The following is a 21,727-nucleotide window of genomic DNA, read 5'->3' as shown; positions in this document are numbered from 1 at the left end:
GACTGGATGGTCTTCAGAGATAGATGGGAGAGGTTTAGGGTAACTGAAGGATAGGACTGGATGGTCTTCAGAGATAGATGGGAGAGGTTTAGGGTAACTGAAGGATAGGACTGGATGGTCTTCAGAGATAGATGGGAGAGGTTTAGGGTAACTGAAGGATAGGACTGGATGGTCTTCAGAGATAGATGGGAGAGGTTTAGGGTAACTGAAGAATAGGACTGGATGGTCTTCAGAGATAGATGGGAGAGGTTTAGGGTAACTGAAGGATAGGACTGGATGGTCTTCAGAGATAGATGAGAGAGGTTTAGGGTAACTGAAGTATAGGACTGGATGGTCTTCAGAGATAGATGGGAGAGGTTTAGGGTAACTGAAGGATAGGACTGGATGGTCTTCAGAGATAGATGGGAGAGGTTTAGGGTAACTGAAGGATAGGACTGGGTGGTCTTCAGAGATAGATGGGAGAGGTTTAGGGTAACTGAAGGATAGGACTGGGTGGTCTTCAGAGATAGATGGGAGAGGTTTAGGGTAACTGAAGGATAGGACTGGATGGTCTTCAGAGATAGATGGGAGAGGTTTAGGGTAACTGAAGGATAGGACTAGATGGTCTTCAGAGATAGATGGGAGAGGTTTAGGGTGACTGAAGGATAGGACTGGGTGGTCTTCAGAGATCGATGGGAGAAGTTTAGGGTAACTGAAGGATAGGACTGGATGGTCTTCAGAGATCGATGGGAGAAGTTTAGGGTAACTGAAGGATAGGACTGGATGGTCTTCAGAGATAGATGGGAGAGGTTTAGGGTAACTGAAGGATAGGACTGGATGGTCTTCAGAGATAGATGGGAAAGGTTTAGGGTAACTGAAGGATAGGACTGGATGGTCTTCAGAGATACAGTGCCTTGCGAAAGTATTCGGCCCCCTTGAACTTTGCGACCTTTTGCCAGATTTCAGGCTTCAAACATAAAGATATAAAACTGTATTTTTTTGTGAAGAATCAACAACAAGTGGGACACAATCATGAAGTGGAACGACATTTATTGGATATTTCAAACTTTTTTAACAAATCAAAAACTGAAAAATTGGCCGTGCAAAATTATTCAGCCCCCTTAAGTTAATACTTTGTAGCGCCACCTTTTGCTGCGATTACAGCTGTAAGTCGCTTGGGGTATGTCTCTATCAGTTTTGCACATCGAGAGACTGAAACTTTTTCCCATTCCTCCTTGCAAAACAGCTCGAGCTCAGTGAGGTTGGATGGAGAGCATTTGTGAACAGCAGTTTTCAGTTCTTTCCACAGATTCTCGATTGGATTCATGGCCATTCTAACACCTGGATATGTTTATTTTTGAACCATTCCATTGTAGATTTTGCTTTATGTTTTGGATCATTGTCTTGTTGGAAGACAAATCTCCGTCCCAGTCTCAGGTCTTTTGCAGACTCCATCAGGTTTTCTTCCAGAATGGTCCTGTATTTGGCTCCATCCATCTTCCCATCAATTTTAACCATCTTCCCTGTCCCTGCTGAAGAAAAGCAGGCCCAAACCATGATGCTGCCACCACCATGTTTGACAGTGGGGATGGTGTGTTCAGCTGTGTTGCTTTTACGCCAAACATAACATTTGGCATTGTTGCCAAAAAGTTCAATTTTGGTTTCATCTGACCAGAGCACCTTCTTCCACATGTTTGGTGTGTCTCCCAGGTGGCTTGTGGCAAACTTTAAACAACACTTTTTATGGATATCTTTAAGAAATGGCTTTCTTCTTGCCACTCTTCCATAAAGGCCAGATTTGTGCAATATACGACTGATTGTTGTCCTATGGACTGAGTCTCCCACCTCAGCTGTAGATCTCTGCAGTTCATCCAGAGTGATCATGGGCCTCTTGGCTGCATCTCTGATCAGTCTTCTCCTTGTAAGAGCTGAAAGTTTAGAGGGACGGCCAGGTCTTGGTAGATTTGCAGTGGTCTGATACTCCTTCCATTTCAATATTATCGCTTGCACAATGCTCCTTGGGATGTTTAAAGCTTGGGAAATCTTTTTGTATCCAAATCCGGCTTTAAACTTCTTCACAACAGTATCTCGGACCTGCCTGGTGTGTTCCTTGTTCTTCATGATGCTCTCTGCGCTTTTAACGGACCTCTGAGACTATCACAGTGCAGGTGCATTTATACGGAGACTTGATTACACACAGGTGGATTGTATTTATCATCATTAGTCATTTAGGTCAACATTGGATCATTCAGAGATCCTCACTGAACTTCTGGAGAGAGTTTGAAGCACTGAAAGTAAAGGGGCTGAATAATTTTGCACGCCCAATTTTTCAGTTTTTGATTTGCTAAAAAAGTTTGAAATATCCAATAAATGTCGTTCCACTTCATGATTGTGTCCCACTTGTTGTTGATTCTTCACAAAAAGAAGCCTGAAATGTGGCAAAAGGTCACAAAGTTCAAGGGGGCCGAATACTTTCGCAAGGCACTGTAGATGGGAGAGGTTTAGGGTAACTGAAGGATAGGACTGGATGGTCTTCAGAGATAGATGGGAGAGGTTTAGGGTAACTGAAGGATAGGACTGGATGGTCTTCAGAGATAGATGGGAGAGGTTTAGGGTAACTGAAGGATGGGACTAGATGGTCTTCAGAGATAGATGGGAGAGGTTTAGGGTGACTGAAGGATAGGACTGGGTGGTCTTCAGAGATAGATGGGAGAGGTTTAGGGTAACTGAAGGATAGGACTGGATGGTGTTTAGAGATCGATGGGAGAGGTTTAGGGTAACTGAAGGATAGGACTGGGTGGTCTTCAGAGATAGATGGGAGAGGTTTAGGGTAACTGAAGGATAGGATTAAAAACAAACTAAATATAACTATTGTATAACACATTGTCTGTAAAATGTACATAGTATGTATAAGCTGGACATAGAAGCCTGAAAGTTGTTGTGCATTAGTTTCCTCCAATCAGGGAAGGGGTGATAGGGTTAGTGGAAAACAAAGGAAAATATATGTTTATACATTCAGTGCCTTTAGAAAGTATTACAAATGTATATGCATTTTTAAACAGAAATAACTTATTTACATAAGTATTCAGACCCTTTGCTATGAGAATCGAAATTGAGCTCAGGTGCATCTTGTTTCCATTGATCATCCTTGAGATGTTTCTACAACTTGATTGGAGTCCACCTGTGGTAAATTCAATTGATTGGACATGATTTGGAAAGGCACACACCTGTCTATATAAGGTCCCACAGTTTACAGCGCAAGTCAGAGCAAAAACCAAGCCATGAAGTCGAAGGAATTGTCCATAGAGCGCCGGCACAGATATGGGGAACGGAGACAACAACAAAAAATATGCTGCATTGAAGTTCCCAAAGAACACAGTGGCTACCATCGTTCTTAAAAGGAAAAGTTTGGAACCACCAAGGCTCTTCCTAGAGCTGGCAGCCCGGCCAAACTGCGCAATCAGGGGAGAAGGGCCTTTGTCTGGGAGGTTACCAAGAACCTGATGGTCACTCTGACAGAGATCTAGGGTTCCTCTGTGGAGATGGGAGACACCGACACTCGCCTAAATAGCCCATATGCCACCATAGGAAGTGTTATGTGTTGTTCGCGATGAGCCTTGGTCAATTTAGCTCAGAGTATGCCACCCTATTCTATCTGTCACCTTTTTTTAATTTATTTTTTTCACCTTTATTTAACCAGGTAGGCTAGTTGAGAACAAGTTCTCATTTACAACTGCGACCTGGCCAAGATTAAGCATAGCAGTGTGAACAGACAACACAGTTACACATGGAGTAAACAATTAACAAGTCAATAACACAGTAGGAAAAAAAGAGTCTATATACATACCTAATCCTGCCTAATAGGCAGGCCAATCCTGGAGGAAAGTATTGGCTGTAAGAAGTAAGAACATAACATCTGGTTATTATTAAATTACTTCTTATGACATTGCTTGCCAGACTGAACATTGTAATTCATATTTTCCAGTCTGCGTTACCCACTCCAGTCAGCAGATGGCGATATGAATTTTTCAGGTGATGCTTCTTACGTGACGTATAATCTAGTGGACGGGACAGGAGGCTTCTTCAACAGCGACAAAAGGCTTCTGATTTGACCACGCTGTGCTTTGCTAGCAAACTTAAAACCGAAACATTGGAGCTATTTAGACCAATCTTGCGTATATTACTCTTAGTGTTTTCAACATAATTCGGTTTACATATCTACTGGTTCATTTAAACGTAATTTGCTTGTTAACTTAGCAAATGTGTTACATTGATACTGCACTAGGCTAATCTCCAGAGGCATAAACTCACTAATCTAGACGGAGAAAGAAACTGGTGAAAGGAGGCAAAGAAGCTTGAAGAATGAATAAGGAGGCTATCACATTGAAACAAGAGGATGATATTACAGTGAAAGAGGAATATGGGAACGAGGTTGTCAAAGTGGAAAAAGAGGTAGAAGCTTTCAGAATCAAAAAGGAGGAAGATGCCGTAAAATTGAAAGAGGAGGAAGACCCTTTTGGAGTAAAAGAGGAGGATATCTCAATAAAAGAGTTAGACGTTTTGGGAGTGAAAAATGAGACTGAAGATCCGATTACCACCAGTGAGTACTGTCTTAAAAACGGTCACAAACTATGCAGTTGTTTTTAAAGGGGCATTATACTGAAGTTCTACACTTGAATATGTTGTTCAGTACTGTAGGAATTGTTTATTAAGGGGCAATCTGCCATTGGTACATATATTTTTGGAACTTCAAAAATGGATTTATTGAATTCTCTATGTGGTCTATATTAAAGTGCACTTATTCTAGTATAGCCGGGTTTTAAAATATAGTATACAGTGCATTTCTACTTAAAATATAAAGTGGATGCAAAATGCCCCCATTTTGTGGAACGGCCCTTTTACATTTGCATCACAGTGGTGGGAAAAGTACCCAAGTAAAAGTGAGCCACCCAGTAAAATACTACTTGAGTAAAAGTTCAAATATACTGAAGTATCAAAAGTATATAAATAATTTGAAATTCCTTATATTAAGCAAACCAGATGGTGCCATTTTCTTGTTTGTTTTTATTTTATTGACGGATAGCCAGGGACACACTCCAACTCTCTGACAATCTACAATTGAAACGTGTGTTTAGTGAGTCCGCCAGATCAGAGCCAGTAATGATTACCAGGGATGTTCTCTTGATTAGTGAGTGAATTGGACCATTTTCCTGTCCTGCTAAGCCTTTGAAATGTAATGAGTACTTTTGGGTGTCAGGGAAATGTATGGAGTAAAAAGTACATTTTCTTTATGTATGTAGTGAAGTAAAAGTACAATTAGTCAAAAATAAAGTACAGATTCCCCGGAAAGCTACTTAAATAGTACTTTAAAGTATTTTTACTGAAGTACTTTACACCACTGATCACAAACAATATAAAAAACACAATTAAAGTGGCTAATTTAGTCCCCTTTTAGATATGTATTCATTCCTCCTGTAAGACTCTGTGATTGCAATAGAAGTTGATAAGTTTACCATATTTTTGATGTTCTCATTCACACAGGAGACAGACATGACTATTGTGGATCCTCTGGGGAGCCTCAACAACATCCTGATGCTGACAAAGTAGAGAAGAGTCTCTCCAGATCAGAACACCAGATGGTACAGCTTGGTTTGGTCTAGCGTACAGCTTGCTCTCAGGGTCTGGTCTGGGCTTCTGTAAAGCACTTTTTCAACAGTGACATCAGCATCCATAATGATATGCGTCTGTGTCCCCTCTTTATGGTTACCAGGACAACGCTAGCTCCTCCCTCCCGGAGTCCCCGTTTCGTACCTCTTCCGGTAGCACCTTACTGCTGGGTAGGAAGAGGTTGTCTGTGCTGCTGGTGGACTGCAGGAAAACAACGGGGCTGAGTGGAACTGTGAGAGGAGGAGAAGAGAAGAAAGGATCAGATTTGACTCATCAAAGTAAGTGCTGTAGTTTAGTTTGAACAAAAATAATAGATCTTCCCACTGGTATCTGTTACCAGGACAACCAGCAGAGTTCTGTTAGTTGACATGAAGATGGACTAGTATCTTTTACCAGTGGGGCTGTCCCCGACTAATTAAAATCTTGTTTGACTTAGCCATCTGTTCTTTTCACCAATCAATTGATGCAAATTTTAAACATGTATTTCTATATATACACTACCGTTGAAAAGTTTGGGGTCACTTAGAAATGTCCTTGTTTTTGAAAGAAAATCATTTTTTTGGTCCATTAAAATAACATCGACAATCAAAGCCACAAATGCTTATGCTCCAGATACTCAACTAGTCTACAGGAGGCCAGTTGTATTGCTTCTTTAATCAGAACAACAGTTTTCAGCTGTGCTAACATAATTCCAAAAGCGTTTTCTAATGTTCGATTCGCATTTTAAAATGATAAAAGTTGGATTAGCTAACACAACGTGCCATTGGAACACAGGACTGATGGTTGATAATAATGGACCTCTATGTAGATAATAATGGGCCTCTGTAGATAATAATGGGCCTCTGTAGATAATAATGGGCCTCTGTGTAAATAATAATGGGCCTCTGTATAGATAATAATGGGCCTCTGTATAGATAATAATGGGCCTCTGTATAGATCATAATGGGCCTCTATGTAGATAATCAGCCATTTTCCGCTACAACATTAGCAATGTCTACACTGTATTTATGATAAATGTAATGTTATTTTAATTGACAAAAGGACATGTATATCCTAACACGATCCGTGTTGTAAACAGCATTCTGCATGAATTCCGACTCTTTCAACTTGCAACAAAACAATTTTTTAAATCAAATTTTGTTAGCAATCAAACATAGCTTAACACGGTCAAGTTAGGTTTCTGTGCAATCCTCAGACACTCTAGAAGGCAACCAAACATGTTTCATAATTCTACATTACGTATTGGCTATACAAGACCTGAATTAGCCCATGAAGGGTCTTGGACCAATGACCACCTTTCGTTTTGAAACCTAGCTAGATAGCCAATGAGCTGGGATTTCCAGCAGTATGTGAACGCCGTTTGTAGGACAAACAGCCATCATGCTAGAGCTGTGCACAACAGAGTTCATTCTCTGGTGAAAGGAAACCAGATGCACGGTAGTTTACGTTTCACAGCAGTACGTTCTCTTCTACAGACTTCTCAAGTCTGAAAAAGTTAAACATGGTTACTAAGAGTGGAAAAGCTAAATCTCAGTCCAAGTATAATCATTTTGATGATATTATTGCAGAAATTGACCAGGAGAGTGACACAGAAGGAATGGATGAGGACTCTGTGAGTGACCAGAGTTTTGATTCCAGCGTGGAAGAAATGTTTTTGGAAGGAGAAGATCCACTTTTTGATCAGTAAGTAAAACAAGTTTTTACTTCTCATGCTAATGCAGTTGTTTAAATGGTTGCATATTTATTTATATATACACACACACACACACACACACACACACACACACACACACACACACACACACACACACACACACACACACACACACACACACACACACACACACACAGTCAAAGTTTACATACACTTAGTTTGGAGTCCTTAAAACTCGTTTTTCAACCACTCCACAAATTTCTTGTTAACCTCTCTGGTACAAGGGCGTCCCACCTCGACAACAGCCAGTGAAATTGCAGGGCGCCAGATTAAAAACAACAGAAATCCCATAATTAAAATTCCTCAAACATACAAGTATTATAAACCATTTTAAAGATAAACTTGTTGTAAATCCAGCCATATTGTCCTGTAGGCTTTACGGCGAAAGCACACCAAACAATTGTTAGGTCAGCCCCTAGCCACAGAACCATACAGCCATTTTCCAACCAAGGAGAGGTGTCACAAAAGTCAGAAATAGCGATTAAAATGAATCACCTCTGATCATCTGGTGTCACTCCCAGGTCTCCATGTTAAACAATAAATGTTTGTTTTGTTCGATAATGTCCCTCTTTATGACCAAAAACCCCCCTTTTGTTCGCACGTTTAGTCCAGTAATCCGAATGCACAAGGTGCGGGCACATAGTCCAAAGTTTTTAAAAAGTACAATAAAAGTTTGTAGAAACATGTCAAACAGTAGTATGATCTAAAATAAGGACGCGCGACAACGAGGTTCTAGATCCAGCCTGTTTATTAACCTAGCCCTCGCATGTCCTACATAGGTACGGATACCCCCAAGGGACATCCTACTACATCTTCCCCTCTCCCATGAACAAGAACTCAACATGCATAATCACTGAAGCATAATTTAAATGCAATTTGGAAACCAGTATTATTCTCTAACATGCTAATTCCCATCCTGAAACCGTATGAAAGCATTCAATCACACAGTATGAACATTAACTTAGGTACAGTCTCTTTTTGCTGGGTATGTTCCCCAGCAGTATGTTTTCTCCACATAACATAGTCTTTCAGCCACTGGTGGCTTCACATCCCTTTCTGGGCGCGCTTTTGGCTCTGAGCATTCTCTCTCCTTCACCCTCTTTTTGTGCATTTTCTGTGGCCTCAGTCTGTGTGGCTGGTAGATCTGGAAGAGCTCTGAGGTGTGTTTTGTTCCTTCATAGCTCTTCTGAGCCTGTGTCCACCACATAGGAGCGTGGGGCATCCGCTTTCCTCAGCACTATTGCTGGTGTCTTTGAGTTTGTAATCCACACACGTTGACCTTCAGTCAGCTCTGGCCTCTCCTTAGCACGGTGTCTCCGATTTAAAGTCTCCAGTTTGCATTTGTTTCAGCCGTTTGTCCCTCTCAGCGAAGGCCTCCCTTTTAGGCCATCGGGGCGAGACAGGGAATGGGGAACACAGCCTCCTGCCCATCAGGAGCTCGGCAGGCGACGGCTGAGCCTTTCACATGCCCATGTGATAGCCAACGCCTCCTTCTCCACTTGAGCATATCTTTGCTCTGTGTCGGATAAGCTTCGGGAGATGTATGCTATTGGATGACACTCCATGTTGTCCTGCATCTGTGTGAGGACCGCCCCTAGCCCAAAGGATGATGCATCTGCTGATACTTTTGTCTTAGCGTGGGGACGGTACTGGGCCAGCACTCTCTGTGAGGCCAGATCTCCTTTGCTTTTGTCAAACGCTACCTGTTGCAGGTGACCCCATGGACCAGTCATTCTCTGTGGCTTGGTTGTATCTGAGAACTGTGGGAGGAACTTACCCACATATGTGGCTATGCCTAAGAAGGTTCTGACTTCAGCCACATTCTGGGGTTTGGGCATATCTGTGATGGCGCTGATCTTCTCTGGGTCCGGCTCTATTTCAGCTGCACTGACATTCAGACTGTTTCAAAGCAGGGAGGGGACAGTGTTGGAGATAAAACAGCGCATATCATTATTTTGCTAGCTAACGAGCAAGGACTGTTGCAAGAGGAAGAAGCTGGCGGAATTTCAGGGTTTGCGACTCCAAGTTCAACGGCCTCTTAAAGGCTTAAATGTGAAAAATGAGGCATTTCAAGTGAATACACTGATCTACTCTATGGGTGATGAAGCCGAGGATATATTAAATGCTTCAACGTTGACTGAGGAAGAGAAACTTGACTACAGTGCCGTTAACCTCTGAACTACCCATCCCGGATCCGGGATAATTGTCATCAGCAACACTAAATAGCATAGCGCCAGAGTCAAATAATATTACTAGAAAATATTCATATTCATGAAATCACAAGTGAAATATAGTGAAACACAGTTTAGCCCTTTGTTAATCCATCGGTCGTCTCAGATTTAGAAATTATGCTTTACAGCGAAAGAAATCCAAGCGTTTGTAAGTTTATCGATAGCATAACATAACATTATGTACACTTAGCATCAGGTAGCTTGGTCACGAAAAGCAATCTAATTAAATCGTTTACCTTTGAAGATCTTCGGATGTTTTCACTCACGAGACTCCCAGTTAGACAACAAATGTTCCTTTTGTTCCATAAAGATATTTTTTATATCTAAATACCTCCGTTAGTTTGCTGCGTTATGCCCAGGAATCCACCGGAAAGAGCGGTCACGACAACGCAGACAAAAATTCCTAATTATATCCATAATGTCCACAGAAACATGTCAAACGTTTTTATAATCATTCCTCAGGGTGTTTTTCAAATATCTATTCGATAATTTATCAACCGGGACAGTTGGCTTTTCACTAGGACCGGGAGTAACAATGGCTGCCTTTGTCTTTTGCGCACAGCTCACTCTGAGAGCCCCCTCCTTTCCACTTACACAATGTGGTCGTTCACGCTCATTCTTCAAAATAAAAGCCTGAAACTATGTCTAAAGGCTTTTGACACCTTAGGGAAGCCATAGAAAAGGGAATCTGGTTGATATCCCTTTAAATGGGCAATAGGGATGCATAAGAACAGAAGGGTTTCAAAATAAGAGGCACTTCCTGATTGGATTTTCCTCAGGGTTTCGCCTGCAATATCAGTTCTGTTATACTCACAGACAATATTTTGACAGTTTTGGAAACTTTAGAGTTTTCTATCCTAATCTGTCAATTATATGCATATTCTAGCATCTGGTCCTGAGAAATAGGCCGTTTACTTTGGGCACGTTATTTTTCCAAAAATAAAAACAGTGCCCCCTAGCTTTAAGAGGTTTAATTAACCTCTTTAGGCTATACGGGACGTTAGCGTCCCGCATAGGCTAACATCTGGTGAAATAGCATAGCGCAAAGATACTAAATGCACAATTCGTGATATTAAACGTTCTTGTAAATACATTTATCTAACATCTAAAATCTTAACTTCCTCTTAATCCAACCACGGTGTCAGATTTTTAAAATGCTTTTCGGCGAAAGCAATCTTACGATAATCTGACGACAGCGCGCCACACACACAGTATTACTAGCATTTTCCAACCAAGCATTAGCGCCACAAAAAGCCAGAAATACTAAAATAATCAATTACCTTTGAAGATCTTCTTCTTTTGGCAATACAAAAGGTCCAACCTTCACAATAAATGGTTTTGTTCAATTAAATCCATTTTGTAAAAGGCTTGTGTCATGAATTCCGTATCCTTCAACATTCAACGATACATTCGATGCAATTAGTCACAGCATTGGCATTTATCTAGTCATGGTTGGTTTCATTGAAATCCTCTGTTTGTTAGTAACACAACCATACTTGATGATTCTTTTTACGGGCGTATTGACCGAAAGGAACTGATTTGAACACAGCAAACAATGACCTCATTGTGGCCAATGATATCACCAGTGCTTCTTTGAATGACTGTGGGCAGAAATAATCACCACTGATCCTCTTGAAATCTCGCTTGGTAGACAGCCAATGGGCTGAGGTAAATGGAATTATGTATTGTTTATATCCGGGAAGACCAGCTCTTGAATGAAAGTCGAGCGTAACGCAGCCATTCGCCATTGGAATTTCCACCAGAAGGAGACATTTTCTTTGCGCGAAGCAGTATTGAGTCAAGATCATTTTATTCGCTATTTTATTGAAGGAATTATGGCAAGTAAATCTGGGAAAGCAAAGGCAAAGTCCAGGTATACAGATCTACATGATATTATTGACGAGATTGAAAGAGAAAGTGACACGGAAGTTCAAGAAGATCTATCGGATTGTGTGTCAAGTTTGGACAGTCATTTTGAGGACGTGTTTCTGTATGGTGAGGATCTCGATTGGATTGACATGCCGTTGTTTGAAATATTTGACATGTGTGTATATATATATATATATTCAGGAATGTTTGTTGAGGTGCCACATGGCTTTCCCTTTGGGTGTGTGTCTGTAAACATGATATGTATTTAAAACTAAATCTAAACATGGAACGGAACAGAACCTCACCTGAGTGATTTACGTTCCCTACTCTAATATAATCTGTGTTTCTGTGTCTTTATTTCACAGTCCCTCCGATTCTGATTGGGAGCCCCCACTGCCAAGGTGCCCATCCCCGACAGGAGCTGGATCATCTAGCCGGACCCCTGCTGTCTCCGGCTCCACACCTACCCCCGCCCTGCCAGGTGGGAAGTCTGTGACAAAGAAGTGGAGATGGGGAAGAGCTAAACCTGCAATCAGAGAGGAGGAGGGTCGTTGGCACTCTGTGCTGGAGGAGGATGTGTTGCCTACACCTCCAGTATTCAGACCGAAGAGGCCATCAGGACCTCAGCTGGACATGACCTCTAAGTACAGCCCCATGCAACTTTTTCAGCTGTTTTTCACCTCGGCAGTTGTTGATTCCCTGGTGTTGAACACTAATAAGTACGGAGCTAAGAAGCAGGAAGGCAGGAAAGAGACATGGAAGCCCATTTCCATGTCAGATCTTTTTTGTTTCATGTCAATGGTCATGTACATGGGTGTTGTGAAGCTAAAAACCCTGAAGGACTACTGGAAAACTGCTCCCCTCTATCAACTGCCTTTCCCATCCACTGTCATATCATGCAAAAGGTTTCTGACAATCTCAGGGGCGCTTCATATCAGTGACCCAGAAGTTGATAAGGACAATGAGACGAAACGAGGCACAGCAAGGTTTGATAAGCTCTGCAAAATTAAACCTCTCTACACCAGCATCGTTGAGGCCTGCAAAACCTATTTTCAGCCCAACCAGAACCTTTCCATAGATGAGAGGATGGTAGCCTCAAAGGCCAGAAATGGCCTAAAACTCTACATGCGTAACAAACCGACTAAATGGGGTTACAAACTGTTTGTTTTGGCCGATTCTGCGTGTGCATACACGTGCAATTTTTTTGTCTATGAGGGTAAGAATGCGACCGGTAAGAGACTAAGCTATGACTCCGTTATGCAGTTATTAGATTTTCAGCTGCTAGGGAAGGGCTACAAACTGTTTGTGGATAACTTCTACACAAGCCGTACCCTGTTCACAGACCTGAGGAAGCGGGATGTGTGGGCTTGTGGCACCATTCGGACCAACAGAGTGGGTTTCCCGAAAACAAAGGTGAACGACATGCCTAAGCGGGCTGAGCGGGGTACCATGAGATGGATCCGTGAAGATGGCCTGCTGTTTGTGAAGTGGATGGACACCAGAGAGGTGGCGATGTGCTCCACTATCCACAAGTCCTTCAGTGGTGATCACGTCGTCAGGCGTGTGAAGGACGCTACAGGGGCATGGACCACCAAAAATGTCCCCATTCCTGCAGCCATCAAGGACTACAACAAGAGCATGGGAGGTGTGGACCTGTCAGATGCGCTGATAGGATACTACAATGTTCTCCACAAGACAATGAAATGGTACAAGACATTTTTCTATCATTTCATTGACATTGCTGTGGTGAATGCCTTCATCCTCCAGAAGGAAATGGCTAAGAGCTGTGGACATCCCCCCATCTCACAGCTAGCCTTCAGAGAGCTGCTCATCCAGGAGCTTGCTAGCTACAGCAAGTCCACTGTAGCACCTTCTGTCCCCTCTACGTCTGTCCCCTCTGCTCCAACTAGTAGTGTTCACCTGCCCAGATTCATCTCTGCAGACATGAATGTGCCTCGGGGCAAAAAGGGCACAGTAGGGAGACGTCGTTGTGTTCTGTGTCACAGGAAATGCCCCATCACCTGCACCAGCTGTTCAGTAACCCTCTGCTTTACAGCAGAAAGAGACTGCTATTGGGCATGGCATCAGAAGAACAATATTGTGTAGAGGACTGAGGGTCTTCACAATATTGTACATTATACATTGAATGTGCGTAAATAGTTACCCTTGTTATTTGACATTTTTTCAAATGTTCATATTTTTTTTGGGGGGGGGGTATGTTAGAATGGCATTCGAGTGTTTTGTATATAGTAATTTACTTCAAAATGTATCACTGTACCAATTCGGCCACTTGGGTACATTTGGGCAACATGTGTGGGACACCTGGGTGACTATATACTCAATGGCATGTAGCTCACTCATTCCTGAAGATATCTTTCTGAAACTTTTTTCAAATACTGTTGCCATCTTATGTTCTCCATTCAAACCACCCCCAGCATCCTATCTGTATGTTTGGATGTTCTTGTTTCAGTTGAAAGATGATGCAGCAACAATAAAAGCAGAAAACGTATGTTTATTTCCTTGTATTTTCTTCTACCAGATCTATGGTGTTATATTCTCCTGCATTCAATTCACATTTACACAAACTTCAGAGTGTTTTCTTTCAAATGGTACCAAGAATATGCATATCCTTGCTTCTGGGCCAGAGCTACAGGCAGTTAGATTAGGGTATGTCTTCAGGTGGAAATTGCACAAAGTAACCCGAAGAGGTTTTTAATAAGGTAAGGTAGGTTGAAAGGTTGGTCAGTTGGTTGGTAGGGTCTGTCAGTTGGTTGGTAGGGTCTGTCAGTTGGTTGGTAGGGTCTGTCAGTTGGTTGGTAGGGTCGGTCAGTTGGTTGGTAGGGTCTGTCAGTTGGTTGGTAGGGTCTGTCAGTTGGTTGGTAGGGTCTGTCAGCTGACAGACCGAGAATATACATAATAATGTGTGGTAAAGGAAAGACTGAGTAAGAAAGTGATCAGAGTAACCATAGCAACAGAGGACATGGTGTCAGCAGCAGCTCTCTACAAAACCTCAAATGTTGCATCACTTCCGGTGGGCCTCAGAGAGACACATCTAGATGGCCTCAAATCTTCCCTTGGACAGATGTAAATGAGCTGTTGGCTAAATCTGGTGCTACGCATCACTTCTGAGACTTCTGACACCATTGAAATCAATAGACATGAAAATTACCAGCACTCTGACTCTGTCCTGCACCAGGAGAGTCTAATGGAGGACAATCTAGAGAGAGAAAGATTTGTCCATTGCATAAATAGTTACAATTGATTTTCTCCAGCATTACAGCATTTAATCTCACAGCACATTAGTTGTAATGTCTGAGATGAGCGATTCATCATACCTGCTCTTGATGAAGAGTGACCACTGACATCTCCAGATGTCAGGATGTCGTAGAGACATTTGTGAGGGTTGTGGAGGTGTTTGGGGATGTTGTGAGGTTTGTTAGGATTGTGGAGGTGTTTGGGGATGTTGTGAGGTTTGTAAGGGTTGTGGAGGTGTTTGGGGATGTTGTAGAAAGGTTTGGGAGGGTTGTGAAGGTGTTTGTTGGGGATGTTGTAGAGAGGTTTGGGAGGGTTGTGGAGGTGTTTGGGGATGTTGTAGAAAGGTTTGGGAGGGTTGTGAAGGTGTTTGTTGGGGATGTTGTAGAGAGGTTTGGGAGGGTTGTGAAAGTGTGTTCTCTATGTTGATCATCGGAACTCATTTGAAGGTAACCTATACACACACATGGAAGTACGGAGGTAGTTTTGTGCCCCCCAAAATAAGGGGTTAAATATATGTAAAACAATATAAAATATTACCTGAGCTTTCTTATATTGCCTAGATATAGGACAGACACTTCAAAACCTTATTACTTAAAACAAATATATGTATTTTTTTCCAGTTATTAAATGTGTTTTTCAATGCATTTCTATGGGCAATATTAGTAAAGCCCAAATTCAATATTTGATTTAAATATATCTATATAAATATATATTCAGTACCAGTCAGAAGTTTGGACACACCAACTCATTGCAGGGTTTTTCTTTATTTTAACTTTTCTCTACATTACCAAGAGTGCAAAGCTGTCATCAAGGCAAAGGGTGGCTACTTTGAAGACTCTCAAACATAAAATATATTTAGATTTGTTTAACACTTTTTTGGTTACGACATGATTCTATATATGTTATTTCATAGTTTTGATGTCTTCACTATTATTCTACAAAGCAGAAAAAAGTAAAAAATAATGAAAATCTCTGGAATGAGTAGGTGTGTCCAAACTTTTGACTGGTACTGTATATATATATAAATAAATAAATTAAATATTGAATTTGGGCTTTACTAATATTGCACATAGAAATGCATTGAAAACACGTTTATAACTGGATTTTTCTTTTTTTTTAAGGATTAAGGTTTTGAAGTGTCCAAACTTTTGACTGGTATTACACACATATATATATATATATATATATATATATATATATATATATATATATATATATATTTATACCTAAAGGGGTCCTAGAATTAAAAATCAAACAGCTAAATAATCCACAGTATGGCCATCTTAAAACAATTCCAACCAATAAAATACAGCTAAATTTGGAGAGGACAGCATTCGGAAATCCAGATTTTGTTACGTTACACCGACGTCAGACCCTTTACTCTGTACTTTGTTGAAGCACCTTTGGCAGTGATTACAGCCTCAAGCCTTCTTGGGTATGACAACACAAGATTGGCACACCTGTATTTGGGTAGCTTCTCCCATTCTTCTCTGCAGATCCTCTCAAACTCTGTCAGGTTGGATTGGGAATGTTGCTGCACAGCTATTTTCAGGTCTCTCCAGAGATGTTCGATCAGGTTTAAGTCCGGGCTCTGGCTGGGCCACTCAAGGACATTCAGAGACTTGTCCTGAAGTCACTCCTGTGTTATCTTGGCTGTGTGCTTAGGGTCGTTGTCCTGTTGGAAGGTGAACCTTCGCCCCAGTTTGAGGTCCTGAGATCTCTGGAGCAGGTTTTCATCAAGGATCTCTCTGTCCTTTACTCTGTTCATCTTTGCCTCAATTGTGACTAGCCTTCCAGTCCCTGCCGCTGAAGAACATCCTCACAGCATAATTCTGCCACCACCATGCTTCACCGTAGGGAGGGTGCCAGGTTTCCTCCAGACGTCACGCTTGGCATTCAGGCCATTGTACAATCTTGATTTCATCAGAACAGAGAATCCTGTTTCTCATGGTCTGAGAATCTTTTGGGTGCCTTTTGGCAAACTCTAAGTGGGCTGTCGTGTGCCTTTTACTGAGGAGTGGCTTCCGTCTGGCCACTCTACCATAAAGGCCAGACTGGCAGAGTGCTGCAGAGGTGGTTGTCCTTCTGGAAAGTTCTCCCATCTTCACAGAGATGACCAGCCTTTCAAAGCACTTCATGGCTACATACGTGAGTGACATGGGTCGGTAGTCATTTAGGTAGGTTACCTTGGTGTTCTTGGCTACAGGGACTATGGTGGTCTGCTTGAAACATGTTGGTATTACAGACAGGGAGAGGTTGAACATGTCAGTGAAGACAGTTGCCAGTTGGTCAGCGCATGCTCGGAGTACACGTCCTGGTAATCCGTCTGGCCCTGCGTTGTGATCTGAGGACCCATGCCAAACCTTTTCAGTCTCCTGAGGGGGAATAGGGTTTGTCGTGCCCACTTTATATAGCCAAATTATTTTTCACTCAGGAAGCTCCGGTAAACAGTGGTTGTATTTGCACTACTGCCACCACCAGGCCTGGAGTCCATTTTGACTTTGTTGATAGCTAGCCATGTTAGCTAGCTGTCCGGCTAAAGACGTAGCAGCTAGCTGGCTACTGATCAACCTATTGTGTGTATTGAACATTTGTATTAGACTGGACAGCTTGCTAACTAGCTACCGATCAACCTATTGTGTGTATTGAACATTCATATTGGACAGCCTAACCTATAGAGTAGCACCACCACCCATCAGCCCATTCTCTTCTTGAAGTCAAAGCCACAGTGTATTGTTGCTATAGGAGTTTATGATTAATAATCCTATTCATTATAAGCCACACTAAGATGTCACCATTTAAAGCCCCACTATGTAAGACATACATCATCAGAGTGGGCCTCCAACTTAAATGTAAACAATGGAGCAAATGCATCACATGTGAACATCACTTGATTATCGGAGGGGTGTATTATGACATCAGATAGAACTACTCAGACATTCCAAATCAGGCTTCATCCATATCATGAAGGTGGATATTGATCCAACCATTTCCAAAGTAATGACCGGGCTGATGGAAACAGGATATGCCTGTACACTTTTCTAAATGCCGACAGACGATTTGTTACTTTGTTTGACATGGTGGGGTCTTTTTGTGTCAGTAAAAATGTATAAACGAGAAATGGCGGCATTAATCCTTTATGCGCAAATATTGATTTAATAACGATCATATCTTAGTTAACTTGGAGTCACGGGATGATATATTGTGTGGTCCTCCCACTACGATTTGGGAACCCATGCAGTTTATTAGGCTACAGATTAAATAAATGATGAACTTCACAGGGTGGTGAAAGTGCATGTGTTGAGCTTGATGCTCCTTTCCAATACACTTCTTCTGGTGACATGATGATGATTGATGCTTGGTTGCCATTTCACAAATAAAATAATGTCGCTCTTATCCATAATAATCTCATCATGTAGGTAGCCTACCAGAACTGTATCTTTGAGCTGTTGGCTACAGTGCACGGGACAAGAGGACTTTTGCTATATAACTCAACGGTTTTTCAAAACCATCAGTAGAGTTGAAAATGCGATGGAAACCCATTTAACTTGCATTTTTCATTCAGTACATGGGAATTCAACAGGAAAAATTTTTTCCGTGCACTACGTCATAACGCATACTTTTATCCGCAATAAATCTGTTTGATGCAAACATTTCCGGTGGGAAAATGCGTATATTGTTTTATGCAGATTTGAGAATATTCACATGAAAATCTGTCGCAAATTGCATGGAAATTTAGCTACTAATGTGGATATTGATCCAACACCTGCCGCTTATTCAAACCAGCCCACTTGGCAAAGACCTCAGTTCAACATTCAGTTTCTCGTTACATTTCTTTGAAACGGATTTAGGTTGCCAGTTGTGTGAAAATTAATAAAAATACCTTATATAAATCCAATCCGTTTTCCACATTGAATAAACATCATCACATGGATTTGTTTTGTTGAAATCAAATCAAATCAAATGTTATTGGTCAAATACACATGGTTAGCAGATGTTATTGGTCACATACACATGGTTATCAGATGTTATTGGTCACATGCACATGGTTAGCAGATGTTATTGGTCACATACACATGGTTAGCAGATGTTATTGGTCACGTACACATGGTTAGCAGATGTTATTGTGAGTGTAGTGAAATGCTTCTGAAACACAGCAGCTAAGATGCAATATATAGTGAAGAATAGATAGTGAAGGATACATTATTTACAGTTGAAGCTAAAGATTACATACACTTAGGTTGGAGTCATTAAAACTCATTTTTCAACCACTCCACACATTTCTTGTTAACAAACTATAGTTTTGGCAAGTCGGTTAGGACATCTGTGTTAATGACACAAGTCATTTTTTCAACAATTGTTTACAAACAGATTATTTCACAATCCCAATGGGTCAGATGTTTACATACACTAAATTGACTGTGCCTTGAAACAGCCTTGGAAAATTCCAGAAAATTATGTCATAGCTTTCGTAGCTTCTGATAGGCTAATTGACATCATTTGAGTCAATTGGAAGAGCACCTGTGTATGTATTTCAAGACCTACCTTGAAACTCAGTGCCTCTTTACTTGATATCATGGGAAAATAAATACAAATCTGCCAAGATATCAGAAAAAAATGGTAGACCTCCACAAGTCTGGTTCATCCTTGAGAGCGATTTCCAAACGCCTGAAGGCGTCCTCTGGTCTGATGAAACAAAAATAGTATAGTTTGGCCATAATGACCATCGTTATGTTCGGAGGAAAAAGGGGGATGCTTGCAAGCCGAAGAACACCATCCCCACCGTGGAGCACACAGGTGGCAGCATCATGTTGTGGGGGTGCTTCGCTGGAGGAAGGACTGGGGCACTTCACAAAATAGATGGCATCATGAGGATGGAAAATTATGTGGATATATTGGAAAGTGGAATGAGGAACTCTTCATTGAGACAATCATGAAACAGCAATCTGTGGGTGAGTTGTAGTGGATATTATAATATAAGGATCTGCTGGAGTCCAAGTCAAACCAAGATTCTTTATTTCTGAGCTCAGAGAGAACAACAGAGTTTGGTATTTGGTATTTTACTAGGATCCCCATTAGCTGTTGCAAAAGCAGCAGCTACCCCTCCTACGGTCAACACAAAACATGACACAATTGTCACGTCTCTCGTTGGAAGGCATAGACCAAAGCGCAGCGTGGTAAGTGTTCATGAATTTTATTTAATCAAAAAACATTAGAACAAAATAACAAAGAGAAGAATGAACAGTTCTGTAAGACAAATCAACTATACAGAAAACAACTACCCAAAAAACACAGGTGGAAAAAGGCTGCCTAAGTATGATTCACAATTAGAGACAACGATAGACAGCTGTCCCTGATTGAGAACCATACCCGGCCAAAACAAAGAAATACAAAAACACAGAAAAAGGAACATAGAATGCCCACCCTGGACAAATCAAAATAGAGAATATAAGCTTCTCTATGGCCAGGGCGTGACAGCCGCTCTGTTCTGTGCCAGCTGCAGCTTTACTAGGTCTTTCCTTGCAGCACTGGACCACACGACTGGACAATAATCAAGATTAGACAAAACTAGAGCCTGCAGAACTTGCTTTGTGGAGAGTAGTGTCAAAAAAGCAGAGCATCTCTTTATTATGGCTAGACCTCTCCCCAGCTTTACAACCATTGAATCTATATGTTTTGACCATGACAGTTTACAATCTAAGGTAATGCCAAGTAATTTAGTCTCCTCAACTTGTTCAACAGACACACAATTCATTACCAGATTCAGCAGAGGTCTAGAATTTAAGGAATGATTTGGACCAAATACAATGCTCTTAGTTTTAGAGATGTTCAGGACCAGTTTATTACTGGCCACGCATTCCAAAACAGACTGCAACTCTTTGTTAAGGGTTTCAGTGACTTCATTAGCTGTGGTTGCTGGTGCTTATATAGTTGAATCATCAGCATACATGGACACACATGCTTTGCTTAATGCCAGTGGCAGGCCATTGGTCAAAATAGAAAAGAGTAGAGGGCCTAGAGAGCTGCCCTGCGGTACATCACACTTCATATGTTTGACATTAGAGAAGCTTCCATTAAAAACCCTCTGAGTTCTATTAGATAGATAGCTCTGAATCCACATTATGGCAGAGGTTGAAAAGCCATAGCACAAACATTCTTAAACAACAGGTTATGGTCAATAATATCAAAGGCTGCACTGAAATCTAACAATAGAGCTCCCACAATCTTCTTGTTATCAATTTCTCTCAACCAATCATCAGTCATTTGTGTCCGTGCAGTACATGTTGAGTGCCCTTATCTATAAGCATGCTGAAAGTCTGTTGTTCTTTTGTTTACAGAGAAATAGCATTAGATTTGGTCAAACACAATTTTTTTACAACAGGTTGCTAAGAGCTGGCTGCCAGCTTATAGGTCTGCTGTTAGAACCAGTAAAGGCCGCTTTACCACTCTTGGGTAGTGGAATTACTTTGGCTTCCCTCCAGGCCTGAGGACAGAGACTTTCCTCTAGGCTCAGATTAAAAATATGACAGATAGGAGTGGCTATAGAGTCAGCTACTGTCCTCAGTAGCTTTCCATCTAAGTTGTCAATGCCAGGAGGTTTGTCATTATTGATCGATAACAATTGTTCCACCTCTCCCACACTAACTTTACAACATTCAATACTTGCACTGCTTTTCTTTCATGATGTTTTTTTCCATCATTCTTTATATCATTGATCTTGGCTTCATAATAAAGTTGATTATTTTTGTTGAGTTTGGTCACATCATTTCTCAATTTGCAGTTCATAAAACAGCCAGCTGTGCAGCCAGACTTATTAGCCACTCCTTTTGCCCCAACTCTTTCAAACATACAGTTTTTAAATTCCTCATCAATCCATGGAGCCTTAACATATCTAACAGTCAGTTTCTTAACAGGTACATGTTTATCAATAATTGGAAGAAGCAATTTCATCTGGTAAAAACAGGTAAACACATTATCAGTCAACAATATAAGACAATGGGAGCACTGTGTA

General features: G+C 41.3%; 2 protein-coding genes across 2 annotated transcripts in view; one reads left to right on the top strand and one right to left on the bottom strand.

Annotated features, from left to right (window-relative positions):
- Positions 1-21,727, top strand: part of LOC139370044 (zinc finger protein 345-like) — a 637,497-nt gene that overhangs the window by 387,883 nt on the left and 227,887 nt on the right. The window lies entirely within an intron of this gene.
- The window catches only part of LOC139370042 (zinc finger protein 678-like), a 267,317-nt gene that overhangs the window by 237,066 nt on the left and 8,524 nt on the right, over positions 1-21,727 (bottom strand). The window contains exon 5 of the mRNA XM_071109343.1: positions 18,044-18,048. Within this exon, the coding sequence (XP_070965444.1) occupies positions 18,044-18,048 (5 nt within the window). The remainder of the gene's footprint in view (positions 1-18,043; positions 18,049-21,727) is intronic.

The sequence above is a fragment of the Oncorhynchus clarkii genome, chromosome 17 (genome assembly GCF_045791955.1).
Source record: "Oncorhynchus clarkii lewisi isolate Uvic-CL-2024 chromosome 17, UVic_Ocla_1.0, whole genome shotgun sequence".
In the NCBI taxonomy this organism is placed as follows: Eukaryota; Metazoa; Chordata; class Actinopteri; order Salmoniformes; family Salmonidae; genus Oncorhynchus; species Oncorhynchus clarkii.
Note: the sequence above shows the minus strand (reverse complement) of the source record. Positions and strands in the feature narration are given on the sequence as shown.